Raw genomic sequence first — 22,666 nt, 5'->3', positions numbered from 1 at the left:
TGAATGATATTTTTTTTAAGTGACCAGCGGAGCAACGAAAACACATATTTAATGGGAAAATCATCGAACGAAAGAATAGTGTTGATACGAGTAACAGTTATTCCGATGGTTAGATCGTGACAAGTATATGGAATTTAAAAATCGCTGTCACTTGTGTACATATGTTCCTCACTTTGTGACTTTCATACGATAGTCAGAGGTTTCGTAAGATGATTGACATTGAGTAAAAAAGTTACGTGGAAGTTGTTTGATCGGACAAAGGAAGAATAGCAAGCAATTGCTCCCAAGTCTCGATACGATAATCTTCTTTTATACGTACACCGTCGCGCAAAAGTATCCGCACACTTGACTATTATCAAGACAAGATGTATTTTAATTGGAAAACTACGGACAAAATTTATCTGCAATGATTTCATTCCTTACAATTTACTATCATCGCAGTTACGTGTAATATATCTAACGAAAATATCGCAACGCGATATTTAAATTGCTTTTCGAAAGGCGATATACAAAAATAAAACTGGTAAACCTCGTAAAACTATTTTATCACTCGACAAAGTATTTATTTTAAACCGACGAGAAACCGACTCGAGATGTTAATGGAAGATCTGTTTGTTTCGAGAGATAGAAAGCAATTAATATGGAAAATAGTGTTTTTCGTTGGCTACATGGGATTTATAGATCGGCGATCGACCGTAGAAGAAACCTACTATCTACGTGCAGCGTGTAATTATTAATTTGCCATTAGTTTACGAAGTTTGAAAAATCTCGAATTATAAATTAGCTTTAAGAAGGATGTTTCGAAAGCGCGGAGAAATTACGTGCTTGGACATACGATAATATTGGTAATGCAAGCAGCGATACTCAAATGCTAAATGCCAGCTGCTTGCACTAATTACTAATTCGTCATGCCATAACAGGAGGGTGTGTATCATAAACGAGAATGCTCGTAACAGGGTGGAATCGATGTTACAAGAAGCGATTATCGTTCAATGAAAATTGACCTGCTCCATAAAAACTTTTGTCCGTAATGTTGGCAACTTCGTTATGTAATTAGATACAATTCTTCCGACTTGCACGATTCTACAATTATGGATACGCTCATAGAAATTATGTAACGCGATAGATATTCTGTTCAAAAAATGTGTTTGAGATATATCAAACAGAAATGAAAAATGCTAAAGTATTCGTTTGCTTTAGCATGCGTAGGTACAGTAGGAGTCCTTCTTCAACTTGGTCAAATTCATGTATATTGTCATGGAAAATGACAAATGGATCATGATGTTTGGATACTTATGTATATATCTGTCACTAGCACGAAAAACGAATCGAAAAACGTATAGTGGCTCGTGAAACAACGTACGAACTATGCTTTTAGGTACTATTGAAAATTTCTACGTACGTGTATGTACAATTTCTGCCTTTGGTAGGTACTCGCGGCTGATTTACAAGGCATGAAATGTGTTAACGAATAAAGACGCACGGTCCTTTCACGAATAATTTCGTACTTATACTTTGAACCGATCTCGAGCACGAGTATTCCCCTCTTTCTCTGCTTCGTGACGTCGGCTAAACAGGGAGCATTTACATTCTGTAAGATTGCGAGCAGCAATTCTAACTAAACAAACGATACAGCCCCGTCTTTAGTAATGGAATATTTCGAGCTGAATCGTCTCGATTAGCAACGGTTAATTAGTGCCTCAGGTAGAATGCGTGTGGAATCTACGTCTGTTTTCCTCTTTCCGCTTGTCTCACCGCGTAATAGTTTCCGCTACATTGGATCTCGTTCTCCATGAGAATATCATTGCGCGTGTTTCACGAATCCACGTTGTTCGTTCAATTTTCGTTTAATTGGCTCACTACGTTACGTTACGGTCGAAGCTTGCGCTATGTGTCGCAAGATCGAGTTTCGGATATTTGTTCGTAAACCAGCGACGATCGATTCATCGTGTCGTTCCATCGAGAAATATTTTGTTCGCGCGTATCATTGAATTGATCGAAAAGGAAGATTAATTAATCGCTTTTCCTCATGGAAAAACACACCGAACGTGTACATTGTACGTATAGTTTTATAGACATCTGTATTTTTCATCTATATGAAAAAGAGGTTTCGTAGGGTTCCCGGGCTGCGATGAAAGTGAAACGAACGCAAACGACGAAAAAGAAGTTCTCTTTCGCTTCGGTGGAATCGTACATATCGCTGTGTAAGCAACGGACTATTCGTCTCGATAGAAAATGCCAGTGAAACACGTAGATAGTGCAAGCGAAGAAACCGCAACCGCAATCTCAACCGTGTCAACGGAAACAAACAACTCTTCCTAACCTTCAAACTACTAATTTTTCGAGCAACGTTCATTGACACAATTTGGGCAATTTTTACCGTAGAAGCGACGAACTGACTTCTCGCCTCGCTTTTTATACGAATAGTTCCATCTTATTTTTCACTGTACGAGAATATTTGTCGGGACGAATATCGCGCGGGCGAAGCCGTGTCATAACCGTTCCGTGTCTGAACGGTTAATGTAAATGCAATAACATTATAAATGCAATAAAAAATGCAATAACACGCACTATGTCATATCAAATGATAATACACATAAGAAGAATGTAAAAATTTTCTATGGTAGCGTGACACGTTCCCTTCTCAAAAGTTCTTCGCCCATTTCCTCTGTAACCTATGTCTATGCGGAGAAACGAGAGTAGAAATCAGAAATTAACTAACGAAAACGAGACGACGAGACCATCGAATGTAACAGGAATTGTTAACGGATTTTTGGTTTCTTAGGTAACTAGTAACGTCAACGCTTAAGAATCCAAACCCTGCTGCTTTCCCACAGTTTATAGGAAACGTACGCTCGTTCTGCTAATTGCTAATTGACTAACTGACGCTCAAATACGTTTTCGCACGCAATGATCGCGTTTAAGCCCCGCTTTGCACACTCCGCCCTCGATCAGTTTATGGTTGTTCGCCGCATTACCAAAGTTTCAATTAGCCGTCAACGCGACGAACACGAACAAATAGGTTCCCCTTTAAATCAAATGGCTCTCCTTTAACTTTTCGTTGTTTCTGAATTTGCCTTCCGCGAGCCTTTCGTCGTCTCTAGCTTATCTTTATCGTACGTCGGTAAACAAGGATTTAATATTTTCCCTATAAAACACCGCATTTCGTTTAACGAAATTAACCACTAACGCTCTCGTTGCTTCTTCTATTATTTCTCCCTCGGTTCTTGTCTTTCGTTCCATCTGTTGTTTTTAAACAACTTATGCGATTGACGTTATCGGGTCAGATAGATCCTATCAAAAATTTCATCGATTCAGAAACTCCATTGTTTTCGCGTAAATTCATATCTCGGATGATTTACGATTACGCAACGTCCACAAGGCGAAACGATGAAAATCTACAAAATTTATCCCTGTATTTGATCGTATCAATATTTTCCACAGATAGCGGAAACTCGGTCGCGCTTCTTATACGATAGCCAGATGTGTACGTGCCATTTTTTTCAACTTATTTCGCCTAACAGCGTAACAAGTACTTGGTATCGTTAGACATCTGTCCATTAGATGTAACAGAACGATTATTCAACGATAGAAGACTACGGATTTGCACACGGCATATGTATTATCGTACGAGCGTTTACCTACAAGCGTTTAGTTTTCGAAGTGTACACGTACTTTGTAGCATCTGTGTGTTCTTGATTGCGTGCTTATCTAATTGTAAGTGGAGCACGGTCGGCGGTGTTTATCTTTTTTTTTTTATTCTATATAATTGTTCCCATCATTGTTGTCTTCTTTTTTCTTCTTCGCTTTATCACGAGATCGCAGCAGCTGTAAGCTACGAAAACCCGAAAGAAAGAACCAAAGTCGAGTGTTTTTCCTATTATCTCGAGCAAATACCGATACGATCCAGATATTCGAAACAATTGCTCGGATATGCACGTAGCAGATACGTTTTATCGCGCACAGTCGATTAATATCGCACGCTGTTCTGCCTACGTATGGTGCACATGCATACATTTATTTATACATTTTCCAATTTCATCAGTCTTGTTTAAATACAGAGCTATGTGAGAACGTGTCAACGTTCACAGAAATTTCGCCAGATAGCCGGAAGGGAGCGTAACAAATGCAAACAACAAATATTAAATAGGAAATGTCGGTAGTACAGTTTCTGCCACTTTCTTTATGCCTGATGCAATTACTAATTACCAATCACTTTGGGCACGTTAAGTGAATCGTTTGACAATTTACAAGTAGTCGTAGTATTTTATATCGCGATTTCGATGATTTTCAGATATGTGACAAAACTTTATCGTTTGACATTTTGAACAACTCTATCCTATACCTTACTTGTTATTATCATTATTAGTTAGCTTGGTTGGTAGTTAACAGTAATATTAACTCCCATGGATTTAGGTCATGAGAGTACGAACATAACGCATAACGAAAACATAAATAAATACAAGCGACGACGCGTATACTCGTGAAACGCAGCGAAGAAAATTTCTTCCTCGTCGTGTATACTTGTCAAACGCATTTAACTGGCTAATTCGGTCGTTCTGTCGGTCAGCATTGTTTATATCGACATCGATAAACTTATGTTACTATATCGTGGGATTAATATTACCGCTGAGCCAATTTGTAATCAGCTTGAAAAATTTAGCTGGAAGGAGGCCGAGCAATGGGATTACATTTGTATATACAAAAGTATCATATGTACATATATAACTCGAAAACTACGTTACTTGGAAACGCTGCAATTCTTATTAATTGATGCGATTGTTTTGTTCGACCGAGAGAAGTGATAAAAGGAATTGCGCTATCAAGGTGTAGACTTTATAACTTAAGGCTGAGCATATGTGCATACGGATGCAGTACATTTGTATGTACTTAAGAAAAGTTCTACTAATCTTTGTGTTCACTTCTATTTCGGTATCTCGGTATCTCGGTTCCTCCATATAAGAACGAGCTGGTGAACAATTGCCAGCCTGTGCATAAGTGTACGCGTTATGTGTATGTGTACGTGTGACGAAATTTCCTATTCCATGAAGCTACGTATCGTTATCTTTCGACTTAATAACTTGTACATATCAGTTTGTCGAAAGGTATTTTTATCTTCCAATGAAATGGATTATGTTCGTATCTGTACAAGGTGTTCAGCTACATTTGTCAGGAAATTTAAGGGATGATTCTTGAAGCTGAAATAAGATGAAAATCAAGAATGAAAAGATCGCGTTTTCGATGTTGTTTTTTGGTTATCGACGATTAAAGTTCGGCTAAAATACCCCTGCACGCGAGCAAACCTCCTTACACGTACGAAAAATGGCCAGCCTAGGCAGCGGGGTGCGCAGTGATCCTCAATTCAAACGACACCTAGCAGAACACCCTGTTTAGTATACGTATTATACGCATACATATATACGTACCCAGTATATATATGTATTAGAGTCGTTCATAATTATTAGGACATCTGTTGGTTTTATACGGAACGCGACGTTATTAGTTTTATCTATTGAGAAGACGATTAATCGGTCAAAATTTCATATATCTGTAAGATCGCGATCTAATGCACAGTGTGGCTTGTGAAAGTGTCGTATATGTGAATCGTATGAAACATATTGAGATTTCAGCTGGCGCTGTAACGCGAGACCAACGACGATCATGATTACATTGGGAAAATTTGAGATAAATCTGAAAATCTATATAGAAGCAACATTTAGTGTAAACGTACGTACGTGTGTAGATTTCGTAGAATATCAGTCGTATCGAGTTGCAAGTTGAACTAGTTCTCAGATAAAAAAAACTTTCTTTCTACTCAACCGATCTCTGCGACAAAGGTACTTAATTAAACGCGGCCAATTGTCCACTACGCTGCATTAATAAACCTTCATATTCAACGGGATCATTTCTAACGCGTATTATACGTATCATCGTGCTAGGTCTTAACCGCTTCAAACTCGATCCTTCCTTACCTATGCTTTTCAATTCCACCACACAGGCTTTTTCATTCTTTCTCGCTCGTATTAGCTCATTTTGAAAAAAACACGTTTACGATAGAGACAGCTTGACAAAAAAATAAAAAGCTACAGAGAGTCGATAAATCTTATCTAAAAAATCGAAGGCAGGATAAATGAGACACTCAAAGAAATCTAGGCAAAATCTGAATCTGTATTGTAGAAGCATCTAATCTAATCTATCCTAATCTGTGGCATGCGCGCAGCTAAATAACAAGATATAATGAAATAATAATCAATATAATATTAGTAATACTATACTATATGCTATAATAATAGTAAGTTGATCAAAGAATGCGAAGAGATACGCGTACATACAGGAGGAGAATTAATTTTGTTCTATCAAATTGACGAGATTATCGTTACCATGCTGAATTGTAGAATCTAACGTTTCAAACGCAATAACGGGCGATTCTTAATCAGGTAGCTGTTTTTGACGAGTATACTCGTCGTGCGTAAAAGGTAGTTACAATTTGCTGTCTAAATTGCAATTCAGTAATTGCAGTAAACTGCAGCAATAAAATTCAAAAATAAAACGGTCATTTCATTTATCATCTATCAACGGCCACATGTACTTCCTGTGTTTAACGAGTATATTCGTCATCGGTTACTTTCTGCGACACATTTTAGGTGCATACTTCTCAAGGTTTTCAAAGAGATCGCCACAGCTAACTGGTTAATAATTTATAACGCGTAACTCGTAAAATTTCGCTAATCATATTATTTCAATTGTGATCGAGACGACCTTAATTTGTGCTTTGCATTCTCAGATACTTGAGCGTTTTCAGATTACGTTTAAATGTTTCAAGTATGTGTGGAATATATGAAAAATATACCTATCGATTATTATCTTACTAATCTGCTCGAATCTAATTCAAATTCGTTGTTTAATCCTACAGTTTCCTAAATTATCACTACTCGATAGAGTTGGGTGAATGTCTGGGAAAAGTAATATCTAATATATTTAAATGCTTGAGCATGTTGCATATCTACGTCGAATATACTATGTTGATATATACATACATATACACATACATACATACATACATACATATATTTGTACTGTAATTTAATGGTAATTTAAAAATACATGCACCCTTTAGATAAACGTTTCATCGAAGAATCCGTATTTATTATTTTTTGTTATTATAATAAAACTAATATTACGCTTGAGATTTCGAAAACTCAGTGTACGTATATTTATCAGATGGATCGTTTCTCCTTAATCGTTCAACTAATCGTCTATAACATATACAAATTATCTCGTAAACCGAATTTGTAAGTATTACGTATATACCATTGTTTTTATCATTCGCCGATAAGATCACGTTTCGTTGCTAAGTTCCATAGAAGATTTTATCGCCTTAGCTACATAATAACCAAGATAATAAACTCGATTGTCATTACTGTTTTGTAAACCTGCAGGTTAGAATTCTATACCTGCTTAGGTTAACTTATCCCACTTAGTTATATTTTGTTTAAATAATATTGTGAGTTTAGAATACGGACGTATCTGAAACTCTGAAATTTTGCGAATTAACCAAATATCGGTTAGGTAGATCGGCAAATATCAGTTACGAATGTACTTGACATAAACTTACGATGTACCGTTGTAACGTTTAACTTGCGATAAACGACTTCCTATCTTCGTCTCCAATGAGATCATATTTGACTTACCATGTCGAACGAAGTTTAAAAGGAAACGCTATGAATGAAGCTTAAAAGTTCAATTTTATCGAATATATGTATATTCGCACGTACATATACAGTGGCTTACAGTAGATGCTATTTAGATACTCGTAGAAAATCTCTGCAAATATTTTATGTACCCATGAGAGAAAAAATTTTTTTTCGACGACGATGATAAAATTGTTACATATAAATAATACGTATTAACGACATGTGTTGTTAATATTATCAAGTATTATAACTAATAAATATGATAAGATTTATGATGGAATTCTTATCTATACGTATGTATACGAGCTCAAATTTAGTTACAAGTAATGTTAAACACTCGCCCTATTCTTTGAATGTAATACGGTCTGTTATGACGAGCCCTGTCGGTAATAAAATTAAACAAACGGTCATTCTGTTACAACTTAATTCTATATTATAACAGCCACACATATTTGTTGCTTGATGACTATACTCGTCAGTGTTTACCTTTTGCGACACATTTTGGGTACACGCTTTTCAAAGTTTTCATAGAGGTCGCAACAGCTAACTGGTTAAAGCTAAATATAACGTAAAAGGAATATCGTTTGGTTGAATTGATAATTAGTTAAACGAACATAGGAAAAACAAATATTTTATTACATTAAGAATTACGATGGCACTAGAGAATTACGCGGAAGATAAAATAAAATGAAACAATGGAAAATAAAAGTATCAGTTTGGTAAGATTTAGTAGAATAGAAACAGGTATAGTCGTAACGAGTTATCATGTAGAATTATCTAAGGTTGAGTCGCGGAATACACCTGTGTTTAGTAGTAATTTAGCAAGATTAATTACATTACGCGGAAACGTTGTTGTAACTTCGAATCATGTGAAAAAGATTACAATCACCTTGAACTTAACACGTTGCCTTGCTTTTCTTGTCTCTACGCTCTTATTTCTTATACGTGTACAAGTATAGATTATATGTGTGCATATCGCAATTTATTCTTCGACAATCTCTTTCCGTGATCCCATCCGTGATCGTTATCGAAGAAACACGTTATCGAAATATAATATACGACGGTTTTTAAATTCGATCGAAAAGGGATACGTTTATCTCGTATAGTCTTTATATTTCTAACCTAATACAATACATATTTATCATATTTTTTTCGATATTTTACTCACGTAAATGTTTATCATTTGTATATATCGATATTTATATGATAGTCTAAATAATTATAAATAATTAAAGCTATCTTACGATATACACTATTGTTGCATATGCAGTTATTGTAAAGATATTTCTACCACCACCTGTGCTTGTATCTCAGCACGTACGAACATAAACATCTGTTCGCAATTAAATACGAAGGAGAAAATTCGATCGATAATAAGTTAACAACTTTCGAGATACGTAAATACGTACAACGGAAATCGAGACAAGAAAAAAGCGATAGCAATCTTTAAGCTTAATTCCGTTACACAACTTAATGCTGAAGAAATATCGATAAACAAAGATGTAATCACGCTGTCGCTGATATGGAGACTAGGAAATTTAGAAAATCACACTATTATATGACAACGGTGGTTATGAAAATTAGTAAACCTTAAAACTGAACGAATTCTTATCATGCGATTCCTGGTATCGTTATACATGTGTATATATTATACGTGTGTATACAGAGTATACGATATAACTATCGCCACGATTTTTTCCCAAACTTCCGATAATCTATATAAAAAAAATGCTTTGAATAAAAGTTAATCGGTTTCCAGTCGGCCAGAAACTACCGACCGAACGTACGAAATGTCCAAAAGATTATTTCCGATAAAGAGTCAAGGTCGCGTTGCATTTCTTATACGACACTATGTATCGGAAATTGCAACATGGCACTATTAATTCTACCTTTTCCTTGGCTTTCGTACATTCTATTTTATGAAATCGAAATATTTTTCAAATTAAGTATTTCTGGCTAAAGCAGCAGTCTGGTACTTTTGTAGAGAAATTAGAAATAGAAAATCAAAATCGATTGACGTTACGTATCGACGAAAATTGACAAATTTATTTCAAAGAGCGAAGGTCAGCTAAAAATCTTGAAAATGGCGTCACTTCCTAAGATAGCTACAAAAACACCATTTGGAATCGTGTATCACTCAAAACTATGTAATTTTGCCGAACGAAATCTTTTTCCTACCATCTATCGTCACAGAGCTGTAGCTCGTCCTGTTTACGTGAGACACTCTGTATATATAGCCATTGATATAACCTAACGTAAGATAATTGTTATTCCTATCTTTTATACTTTTAGAAAAATAGAAATCTTTTCTTTATTATTGCAGGACAAAACATAACTGGCTGTTGGGATGGGTGCATTATTCAGAAGCGAGCAGATGGCCCTCTGCCAGTTGTTTATTCAACCAGAGGCGGCCTATCTTTCCGTTTCCGAACTCGGGGAAACGGGCACGGTGCAGTTTCGTGATGTAAGTTTAATTATCGGCGTAATCTTTCTTTAAATTCTTTGATATCGTAGGTAGAAGCGTTACACGGCTACATACCGGGACGAGGTTATAAAATAAAGCGAAATTCGAGATACTGAAATACGAGAGATACAAGCTCGTCTTTACACGGAGACAAATACGCAGGCAAATAAATATTTATTTTTAAATATACCACGGAAGAAGAATTTGTTCCGAGCTAGCATTCTACCTAACCTTGAACGAGCCCCTAAGTACTTGCAGTGACTCGCCAAAGTATTTCGACTCTCGCAGAAATCTTTTACGAATATGCGATATTACGCGTTATAAAACATTTCATATGAATGAAATATACTTGAACTCTGATGGATTACGTTTAGTAAAGATCAAAAGAAATCTGAAAATTATACACGTGTATATAAAAATTGCGAGATAGGTAGATACAATATATATATAGGTTATATTTATATTTATAAATATAGATATATATATATATATAGGCTGTATTTATAGGTAATACATAGGTTAGTACAAGTATACCTACACAATTGCTTTAATATTCGAACAGCATTCAAAATGGGATTTTTGTAAACTTTTCTAAGATTTTTTAAAATTCTACTAAACAACTGCAGTTTTTTGTCGTCGACGTGTAATACGAGCAACCGCATGTGTTTGCAGTATACAGGATGTCCCGCAAAACGTGGTTTTAACTATTGTTCGATTTTACGACCTTGCTGTATCGCTTCCACCTCCTATGCCCCCTATATCGATAGCTTCTTCGCGAGTGCAGATAATTAATTATAATGGAAGAGGATACAGGAAGTCGGGAGGCGTCGGCTACGTTACATCTCGTTTAACCAGTTAACTGCGTTTGACGAGTATACACGTCGAACAAAAGCTTTATTTCGCTGCGTTTGACAGATATACTCGTCGTCTGTATTTATTTATGCACTCCATGACTTAACCTCACGAGAGATTTCTAAAACTAAATTCCTGAGTTAACTGGTTAATGATTTCTTCGAAACTTAGTTTAACCGTTCATTGACTGGAAACATTCACTTGCTCGAGAAAACTTGCAGTTCGAATTTAAAATGAAGCGAACCTTCGTACGTGCAATGAGCATAGGGATCGAGCGAACGGCGCGATTAGACAGCGCGTTTAAAATTAACGATCTTCTTGCTTACTCTCTCTGCTCTTGATTCGTTCGCAGCTCAACGGCGATGTGAATTATTTTCAACGAAAATTCGTCAACGAAGTGCGTCGATGCGACGAGATGGAACGGAAACTTCGGTACATCGAAGCTGAAGTAAGGAAGGACGGAGTACCGATTGCTGATAACCTCACCCAACTACCACGTGCACCGAATCCCCGTATGATCATAGATCTCGAGGTAAGATTTCTATTTCCTTCCTAACAATAATGTCTTAATTAATTTCCTCGCGATTATACTCTCTCTCTCTCTCTCTCTTAGCTTCTTATCGTATTCGATCTTTTAATCGTTTGTATCGGTTTTATATATTGGAAAACAATTCCATTAGCATCATAACGAAACATTATCGGTATGATAATATCGGCAAAAATTTCTAACCAATCTAAAATATATACAAAAATAGAATAGATAGGTAGATAGAAAAAATATATGTGCGAAGTAGAATGTATTCGTTTGTCGCGAACACGCTTATACAGAGGGCAAGGGGCCGAAAAAATTACTTTCGTTAAATTGTTTAAATCGTTTGTTTTTGACACAAATATGTTCATATTAATTTCAATTATTTTTACTAAATAATGTGTATACTATAAGAATGTATCATAAATAAACGAAACGACTGTTTTACTTTTTAATTTTATTACCGACAGAGCTCGTTATAATACAAAATATTACCATTTCTTCATAACAAGTATACTCGTCGAAAATAGCTAAATTATTAATTTGATGTCGTAGAAAAACGTAGATTAGACTGAACTACAGATCGGTAGCTGTAACGTTAATATCTATGTCCTGTAAAAAGTTGAAAGTAGATCGTTGAATATAACGTAGACGTTCGATAGAGGACATACGAGAAATCGCGACGATAAGCGAATAATTATTTCTCCAATCGTTTGTTCGTCCTCGACTCTTCGTTTCATCCATCGTATTGGAACGACAGAACGAAAGGGTAAAGAATAAAGGTATTTTATTTGGTTGCAGGCCCATCTCGAGGAAACGGAGAACGACATTTTAGAGCTGAGCCAAAACGCGGTAAACCTGAAGAGTAACTACCTCGAGTTGACGGAATTGCGACACGTGCTCGAGAAGACTCAAGTATTTTTCACGGAGGTAGCTAAAGTAGTTCACAGCAGCTTTTGCTCATAGCGTCCTCCTCCTTCGTGTAATCGATGTTACCATTCTGTAGAAGAATCAAGATTCGTATCTTCTTCTATATCAACAGGAAGAGGCCAATGACTCGATCACCAGGACGCTAATTAACGAGGAACCACAGAATCCAAGCGCGTCAAGTCGGGGACGTCTCGAGTATGTTTTCCAATTTAATAACAAATTCTTATGCATTTATGGAAAATTGCGATATTTATTGCCATTATTTTCCGTAAATAAAATTTATGGGAAAACACGCAAAACTGCACAGAACGTAATGTAACATTTCGAAAGTAAAGTAAATCTCTACTTAGCTTCTATTTCTTTAGTCGCCTTTGGACAATACGTAGTACAAATTTGCGTGAATATCCACAGTCCACGTACATCTGCTATATTTCGGAGATATTTAAAAAACCAACCTCTCTTCAACGTCCTTTTTTTTATGGCGTCTTCCTTTATGTAGAACGGTAATCGAAGATTATGTACGAACAACGTGACGCGAGTCGTGATTCGTTGATTTTCGAATTTTCAAACTTACTAATTCGTACCTAAACTGAGAATTTTAGTTCCAATTACACAGGTTCATACGTTATAACACACACATATATATAGGGTGTTCGGCTACAGGTGCAGAAAATTTAAGGGATGATTCTTGCAGTGAAAATAAAATGAGAATCAAGAATAAAGAAATTGCGTTATCGGCTTTATTTATAGTTATTGACAATTAAAGATCGGACAAAATACCCCTGCACGCGAACAACCCACCTTGCACAAGCGAAAGGAGGTCAGCCTAGGCAGCGGGACGCACAGTGCCCCTGTGTATTATGTATATTTGAGAATGGGGGAATAAATTCAAACAAAATTTTTCTCTCGATTTCACTTTCACATTGAAATTAGAGAATATCTCAAAAATATGAACGCTTACGCTTATAAGTGTAACCTGCTGAGCCTAACTAATCTTGTGAAATTTGATATTTTCGATATATTCAGGCCAATAAGAAAAACTTACGTTTAATGTGTGAAAGTGAAATTGAAAGGAAAATCTTATTCGCATTTGGTTGGCAAACATCCATACCAATGGAAAATTCTAAAATTTTCAAATCGCTTTCCTATAAATGATGTCTCTTGCTCTTTGATTATAAGTTGTATTATATGTACAAACGACGTTGTTTTAAATTGTTTAGTTCTAGACAACTTTGGGAAAGTACTTTTCTCTGCAAATTAAAAATCATGTAGCTTAATAAACGCTGTGATAATGAGAGATTTCGTTGCCGAAACGATACTTGCGACGATAATTTGTCTGGACAAATAGCGTTCATAATCGTATCGTTTAATGATAAAAAGGAGGACGAAAGAAACGTTACGAGTAGTAGCCAGTTTATCGGTTTATGCATCAGATTACAGATTTCTTCCGTGACAAGCCACGATAAAAGTTATTACAGTTCCCCTCCTTCAGGTTTATAATATTTCGGATTATTCGACAAACATTTAACGTCCTGTTAAATATTTGAATGCTAATCGTTTCGATGTCCTGCGAAAATCTTTTTTTGTTCGTTTCGAGCAATCTGAAAATGCCGGATTTTTCGATAAAAGGGGAAGAAATTTGGAAAGAGAAGGTAAGTTGCTCGATCCATCCGCAAAGGATAATGCGTGATAGAAGAAAATAATCTGTAGATATTGTAGAACTCGACGATTTTTCATGCTCTTCTTAAGAAATACCAACTGATTACGCGATACATTTATATATCACGAAAGCGTTCACAAAACCATTATGTCCATATCGTATGTGTTACGACAAAATATTTTGCATTTCATTTCCATTGTAACGTCTGTCACAACGACTGTCGTGACGGCTATTATCATCATCGTCGTATTGGTAAAATTTGAAACTGAATCTGAAAATATGCGGAGAAATTACAAGAAGATATTTATTGCAGACATGTGTCTAGTAAAAAGTCAGTATATCACATGAATAACCATATAATCTTAAGCATATATGTAATATATATAGATAAGTGTTAAATATGGTTCCATTGAATATCGAGGTTTTATCAGTTTAATACGTATTTCTACTAAATAATTGAAACCTAATTTCTACATATCTACATTCTCGGATTTGTTTCAAATTTTTACAGTATGGTGATAGTCGAGTTTCATAATAATGACTAACGACATTTGAGAGAATTGTTCGTATAACTCATAATATGTACGTTCGTTCGTAAGAGATGTTTACACGTGCGTGAATAATCTCGTACGCCTGTCGTGTAATCTCTAAAAAGAAATTAGATCTTAAAGACATTAAAAGTATACATTGAAATGTAAACGTAACGTATATATCGGCAAAGAAAAAATATTTTATTTCCATAGAACAAAAAAGGTATAAATGTAGAGATAAAAATTAATAATCAATAACATTATATATATATATGATATAGATCAAAATTAATTACAAACGTTGTTTTTAACCTCAAAACGTTGTTTTCAAAACGACGTTCTCTTTTGTATATTTTATTTTCTATAGATACCGTACTTTATTTGTTATATTTGTTACATTCGTCACATTTGTTACACTATGTGTCACTGTATTATAAATTACACCGTTGCGTGTGCCAGTAATAATCGATTAATTCAATTATAACTTCTCAAAATTACCGTGTTAGCCTTATATTTTATTCGATGCAATTTTTCTTTTATAGGTTCGTTGCTGGAGTAATAAGCCGAGAACGAATACCAGCTTTCGAGAGAATGTTGTGGCGAATATCCCGTGGAAATGTATTTTTACGTCAAGCTGAGCTCGACAAGCCATTGGAAGATCCAGCTACTGTTAGTTCGCTTCTTATCTCTTCTTTTTCTTCTTCTCTTCTGCTTCTTCTTCTTCTTTCCTTCTTTTGTCTTAAAAACATCGTCTAACTTTTCTTGATCTAATTTACAGAGATATAAAAATGACCTATTACTTGCATAGACTTTACGAGTAGAATTGATTCGTTCATCGCGATATTAATTCTATTCTCTTAATATATTTTTATTGTGTCTATATTCATCGTTCTCACTTACGTGTATTTATCGCTAAAATCACGTACGCAAGGATCCCAAGGATTTGGTAAGATATTCTAATTTTTCTACTTTTTACGTTGATGCTAGTATTGTCATTAGGTATTATTCTTTCATAAATCATTACGTAGAAGCTCTTTCTCTTCTTTGTACGTAATATGCGTGTAACCGAAGAGAAGATGTTTTTTTTATTGAATTAAAAAAAAAAGAAAAATAAAGGTAGGTACGTTGTTGAATTTATTAAGCTAAATACATGTCAACTGGACTATCCTTGAAACAAGTAGAAGATTTTCTTTACTTTCTGTCGCTTCAAAGTTGATTCACTTTCAAAGAATTTCACATTTTCCTATAATAATCAACCATAAAATCTTAAGTTGTTAGATTCCTTCTTTAAAGATATTCCTCGTATCGATGAACTTAATATTTTGCTATCGTTTGTAATTCTTTTTATTTGTAAATATCAAAAAATATATGTAATATCAATCGGTTGGTTTGTCTTAGGTATCGTAATTGATATTGCTTTTATGGCGTGCTTGGAAAAAGTGAGATACAAATTTACATTTAACTTCCTTATGATTTAACTTCCAATTAATTATTTTATTAACAAACTGGCTATTCTTCTATCGTTATCATTGCTTTCCTTTTATTTTTTCTTTTCCCATATACCATCATTCTATATACTGTACTACCATTTAATCTTAATACCTGCACATCGTCTTTATCTCTGTTATTAATTAAGAAAAATTACTCTTTACAGGACATCTTATTTTGTTCTTAATACGAACTTGATCTCTGTTTTTGGTCGTTTCGGTAAAAATGAAAAGTCAGATAATTGTGACAGAAGCAGTAACTCTTATCACGATGGATGATCGTAAAATACAAATACCTAACGATTCGGGAATAATAATTTAGATTTTTGCTGATCTATTTACGCGATAGACTTTCAAGCTCGATCAATTTCATTCGAATTACAAAAAATCACAACTTCTGCACGCTCTGTTTAATTTTGCACAAATTTATCTAAGTTACTTGTATACTTTATATATCTTTTTTTATAAGATCTTAAGCATGAATGCTCAATGTTATAGCACCGATTGTTATTTAAATGTATAAATAATACAAAGAGACGAACTTTTAAGTAATTAATTTGCCCTTGTAGATGCGTACATCAGGTTGTGCCAAAAGTTCCTTTCATTTTATAAGGAAATGATGTAGTAATAGACTGAAACGGATCGTACGTAATTCAGTAAAATAATATAAAACAAACAAATTTTGTGAAATTTTATGATTTCCTTTTGGGACATTTGGGACATCCTAATATTATATGAATATTGCTCGTGCTTTTTACCTTTCCATAATATGCATATAGATGTTATTACGATTAAATCGTGAAAAGGGAGAAATTTTCACGTATGAATATAATTTAATTTCATCGAAATGTCCACGCGTATGCGATGGTAAAAAACATCGTTAAAATTGAAATTTCATTAGTAAGGAGAATTAGTTAACTGTTTAGGCGTCGGTGGTTTATTCGACGTCAAGCGGTTAATAATTTATTGCAACTAGCAATTTCATTCTGCAAATATTTTTCAAATAATTGACGAGCGAAGAAGATATTTATTTGCTGTGCGATATCGTAACGTTAGTTTATTCTAATCGCTATTACGGTAGATACATTTAGATATATTCACTAACATTGTCGATATCGCTAATACAATCTTGTTTGATATATGTACGTAAGTTTTGCGGATTGTTTTAGGGTAATCAAATTTTTAAAACGGTGTTCGTCGCGTTTTTCCAAGGAGAGCAGCTGAAGAGCCGCATCAGGAAAGTTTGCAGTGGTTTCCATGCGTCTTTGTACCCATGTCCGCACAGCCACGCGGATCGCGAGGATATGGTGAAAGGCGTTCGAACGCGATTGGAAGACTTGAACTTGGTGAGTCTCGTACATATGTAGGTATACGGTAACATCGTTAATCATTTAGCTGTTGCGACCTCTTAGAAAACTTTGAAAACTATGTACCTAAAGTGTGTCGCAAAAGGTAAGTGATGACGAGTATACTCGTCAAACATGGAGTACGTGTGGCTGATATAATATGAAATTAAATTGTAACGAAATCACTGTTTTTATTTCTTAATTTTTTTACCGGCGGGGCTCTTCATAACGCAAAGTATTGTCATTTCTTCACGACGAGTATACTCGTCAAACATGGAGTACGTGTGGCTGTTATAATATGAAACTAAATTGTAACGAAATCACCGTTTTTATTTCTTAATTTTATTACCGGCGGGGCTCTTCATAACGCAAAGTATTGTCATTTCTTCACGACGAGTATACTCGTCAAACATGGAGTACGTGTGGCTGTTATAATATGAAACTAAATTGTAACGAAATCACCGTTTTTATTTCTTAATTTTATTACCGGCGGGGCTCTTCATAACGCAAAGTATTGTCACTTCTTCACGACGAGTATACTCGTCAAACATGGAGTACGTGTGGCTGTTATAATATGAAACTAAATTGTAACGAAATCACCGTTTTTATTTCTTAATTTTATTACCGGCGGGGCTCTTCATAACGCAAAGTATTGTCATTTCTTCACGAGTATACTCGTCAAACATGGAGTACGTGTGGCTGTTATAATATGAAATTAAATTGTAACAAAATCACCGTTTTTATTTCTTAATTTTATTACCGGCGGGGCTCTTCATAACGCAAAGTATTGTCATTTCTTCACGACGAGTATACTCGTCAAACACAAAGTACGTGTGGTTGATGTAATATGGAATTAAGTTGTAACGAAACGATTGTTTTATTTCTTAATTTTATTACCGATAGGGCTCTTTATAACAAAAAGTATTGTCATTTCTTCATGACGAGTATACTCGTCAAACATGGAGTACGTGTGGCTGTCATAATATGAAACTAAATTGTAACGAAATCACCGTTTTTATTTCTTAATTTGATTACCGACAGGGCTCTTCATAACACAAAGTATTGTCATTTCTTCATGACGAGTATACTCGTCAAACACATAGTACGTGTGGCTGTTGTAATATGGAATTAAGTTGTAACGAAACGATTGTTTTATTACCGACAGGGCTCTTCATAACAAAAAATATTGCCATTTCTCCATGACGAGTATACTCGTCAGAAACAGGTAGCTGGTTAACGCGGATTACGTAATTCGCTAGCAAAGTAACTACCGTAGTAAATTGATTCCCTTTTGCTTTTAAACGTTTTTTCGTTCCAAGATTCGATTCGTCGAAGTATCCAGGTATTTCCAGCTTCTGTTACGAGTATTACAATACGTACGAAAAATATTGGTCTAATTAATAACTGCTAAAATGGACCTATATCGTAGGAGATTGACAGCCGAAAAATGTATAATTCTATGTTTTGAAATACTTTCACGTAAAAATGTAAAAAGTAAGGAAGTCATGTACACTTTTCTCCAGGCTTTTTGTAAGATATTTTTCGAAAACATATTTTTCCTTAATGTTACGTATATCTCATAAATATCAATAATTTTCAGTACGAAGAAAATCGAATTTATGCGCGTTTGAATAATTGTCGGGTTGTTTCTGATGAAAATGTACGACGAATATATGAAAACCCGGAATTCACTGGTTATATTATATGGAATGAATCGTCGAATCTTTCATCGTTGATATCTTCGTTTCTTTTTCATTTCATTCAGGTTTTAAATCAAACGCAAGATCATCGTCAACGCGTGTTACATAACGTTGCCAAGGAGTTGCCCAATTGGACGATTATGGTTCGAAAGATGAAGGCCATTTATCATACGATGAATTTGTTCAACGTGGACGTAACGAAAAAGTGCCTTATAGGAGAATGTTGGGTACCTGTTGCCGATCTCACCATTGTCCGAGACTGTCTCACGGAAGGATCGGTTGGTTTCTTCAAATTATATTATGTATACAAGTTTTACGATACGTTTCAAGAACGAAACAATTCGAATAGGAGTAACACTTCTAGTAACAAGCTACAGTTCTATACTATATTTCTTACTAATTTCGTTAGCACGTGTTAGCACAGCTTCTATAATAGAAATTAATTTTCTCCTGTTATCGTACACATCGTTCTATACACCGTTGTGTCGAACAATAAGGAAATGAAATATGGTTATTTAGAGCATTTGATAACGATGATAAATTTTCTCGTAAATTATGACCGAACACCTTCGAGACGCGATATATCTTGTGTCCTTCCTTCAACATCGCTGCGATTTTCTTCAAATTTTCATGTTTTTCTATATTCGAAGAAATTCTATAATAACCAAATATTCTTCTTTCACGTCTCGTTTATATTTTGTTGGCTCGTTCAACTGAAAATATGCTTTCCCGTTTATACTATAATTAAATTATATTATAATATCATTTATCAAGTTATATTATATATTACAATAATATAATAAAAATCGCGTTGAAATTTGACTTTCTTCAGCGTCTCTGTGGTAGTACGATACCATCGTTCCTCAATGTTATCTACACAAACGAAGATCCTCCGACGTTTAACAGGACCAACAAGTTCACCAGAGGTTTTCAAAATTTGATCGACGCTTACGGCGTGGCATCGTATCGCGAAGCTAATCCAGCTCTTTATACGATTATCACTTTCCCTTTCCTATTTAGCGTCATGTTCGGCGATTGTGGACACGGTAAATAAACGTTTTACGTTTCGACACTGACTACGGTTAAGAGTGATACACGGTGTCCTAATAAAACAATGATACAGTTGGCAGTTGGTAGATGGCGCGATTGTACGTGAAAAAATAAGTCGAAGGTACAGGCTGTCTTACATGATGATCGTGCGTGAGAAAATAAGTCGAAAATATGCAATGAATTGTTTTCACTTGAGGGACTTCGTTTCCGAGAAAGTCGACTTTGAATTTCCACCGAGTACGCACGCACTTGACTGTGTCGTGGTCGGATCTCTATACGAACCATTGTTTGTTTCATCCGTTTACGTAGAAACGTACGTACTAAATCAGAGGTTTATTTCTAAAAGACAACTATTAAAAGTGAGGATCATTTTGGCGTTCGAAGAACTGGAAGACTGGAAAATATGTTTTGGAAAGCGTGCACGAAAATTGAATTCGCAGAGCATTTCAAGAATCAGCGTTTTCAACAACTTTTGCACCGATAAAGCAGATTTTCAGAATTACTAAGTAAATCTACGGCATATGGTTTATATCGTATTAAATGAAAAGCTTTCTCGTTTAACGCATCGTTTTTCGGGAATATCATGGCAAATCGCGAAGAAAAAGAAGATCGTGACTCGCGCGTGTTTAATTGAGAATCGACGTATTTGCTCGTTCGATATTATCGTCCAAATGTCATTTTCTTGCAAACGAAGTGTTACACGTACATCGATCGCACGTTTTTCTCTATCTTCGGCTTATTTTTACGTACGTGGCAGAATTGATCGAAACGATTGCTTCGACTCGAACGACTTCAAATCTGACCACTCTATCGGTTTTATCTCTATGTAAATCCAGTTTGCGCGGTGAGCGTAGCTTGAACGTCGAACGTAAGTTCGATCGCGCGCACCATCTACGTTGCACTTTTCTAATCAGATTCGAAATTGAAATAAAGATGAACATCGTAAAGGTAGGAAATTTTAAACTGGTTTTATATAGTCACGAAACGCACCGTGTATTTCTTATAACGTACGAATGTACGTGTGTAGATAGGAATATGGAAAGCGACGACCTTTTCCTTTTTCTTCTCTTTTTTTAGGTTTAATTTTGAGCCTGTTCGCTGTATATATGATCGCGTTGGAGAAGAAGTTTATGGCGCAAAAGTCAGCGTCCGAAATTTGGAATATATTTTTCGCCGGACGTTATATTATCCTTCTTATGGGTTTGTTTTCCATTTACACTGGCATCATCTACAATGACGTGTTCTCAAAGTCATTTAACATATTCGGGTCTAGTTGGCACATATCGTACGAAGATACAATGGAGGAAGATGATATGATTGAGTTGAATCCAGCTACCAGTAATTACGCGCAAGTGCCTTATCCATTGGGTATGGATCCTGTTTGGGTATTAGCCGAGAACAAGATAATATTTTTGAATTCGTACAAAATGAAGCTGTCGATCATCTTCGGTGTCGTGCACATGATCTTCGGCGTGTTCATGAGTATCCCTAATATTATGTAAGTTGATACAGCGATGGTTCCGGTTACGATTTCGATTTCAACGTATCATCGCTTTTTATTTATTTTTCTTTCCTTTTTTCTTTTTTTTTTCGTTCAATCGAGTCTTCTTCATATCTTTTATTTAGCGTATTTACCTATAAGTACGGAAATATCTAACGAACACAGAGATAGTTAGAGAAGAACAAAAGAAATAATTCGATCGATCGTTACTTCGAGTTGGAAATAATTTCTTTCGAAGATTTTATCGTAGCTCTTAGAAAAGGAAGCTTCTATTTACGATAGTCGGAAATTATTTCAAATCAATATCTACGTACGTATATTCGCAGCTATGTAGGGCACACTGATGGGAATACGAAACGATCATTTTGCTTTTCAGCTTATGCAAAGTCTCGGAATAGTTCAAAAGAGGCAATGGAAAATGAATATAACTTTAACAGGGAATTTTATGTGAAACGCGCTGCATATATACATGTACGTGTATATACGTGTGCACATATGTATAAGTGTTAAAATGCTATGCACCTCGTAAAAGCAAAAGTCATAAAAGTAAGAGTCGGAGAACTGGAAATCTCGAAATCGGATAGCAATTGGACCAGTGTTATTTCAAAGGAAAATAAGTTGTGAAATTTTAATTAGTTTATCCAATTGCTTTCCTAATAATCACGCGCATTCGTGTACTACGATAAATAGGTACAGGTTTCTGTTTTTCACTTCCACAAAAAGCGTCAGTCTTTCTTTAACGAATCTATAAAAAAAGCCACGTTTAAATAACATTTTCTGTCTTTTTTTTTGTTACACGTACGAGTATATTCGTCAAATATTCTAATAGAGTTTGGAGAAAACAGAAACGAAACCATGTAGATATTACACATAGCTGAAAATCGAGGTGGTCCATACGTGCTAGATATTGTTCCTTAATCTGT

General features: G+C 35.2%; 1 protein-coding gene across 3 annotated transcripts in view; it reads left to right on the top strand.

Moving 5' to 3' along the window:
- LOC126869227 (V-type proton ATPase 116 kDa subunit a 1) overlaps positions 1 to 22,666 on the top strand; it is a 53,216-nt gene that overhangs the window by 25,852 nt on the left and 4,698 nt on the right. For 2 of the 3 annotated variants that reach the window (XM_050625494.1, XM_050625487.1), the window contains exons 2-10: positions 10,018 to 10,158; positions 11,363 to 11,542; positions 12,341 to 12,469; positions 12,546 to 12,664; positions 15,202 to 15,328; positions 17,316 to 17,492; positions 19,258 to 19,470; positions 20,025 to 20,238; positions 21,320 to 21,740. In XM_050625494.1, coding sequence (XP_050481451.1) covers positions 10,042 to 10,158; positions 11,363 to 11,542; positions 12,341 to 12,469; positions 12,546 to 12,664; positions 15,202 to 15,328; positions 17,316 to 17,492; positions 19,258 to 19,470; positions 20,025 to 20,238; positions 21,320 to 21,740 — 1,697 coding nt within the window. In that variant the 5' untranslated portion in view covers positions 10,018 to 10,041. The remainder of the gene's footprint in view (positions 1 to 10,017; positions 10,159 to 11,362; positions 11,543 to 12,340; positions 12,470 to 12,545; positions 12,665 to 15,201; positions 15,329 to 17,315; positions 17,493 to 19,257; positions 19,471 to 20,024; positions 20,239 to 21,319; positions 21,741 to 22,666) is intronic. The other variant, XM_050625503.1, reaches the window with a different exon arrangement.

The sequence above is a fragment of the Bombus huntii genome, chromosome 1, assembly GCF_024542735.1.
Source record: "Bombus huntii isolate Logan2020A chromosome 1, iyBomHunt1.1, whole genome shotgun sequence".
Lineage (NCBI taxonomy): Eukaryota > Metazoa > Arthropoda > Insecta > Hymenoptera > Apidae > Bombus > Bombus huntii.
Note: the sequence above shows the minus strand (reverse complement) of the source record. Positions and strands in the feature narration are given on the sequence as shown.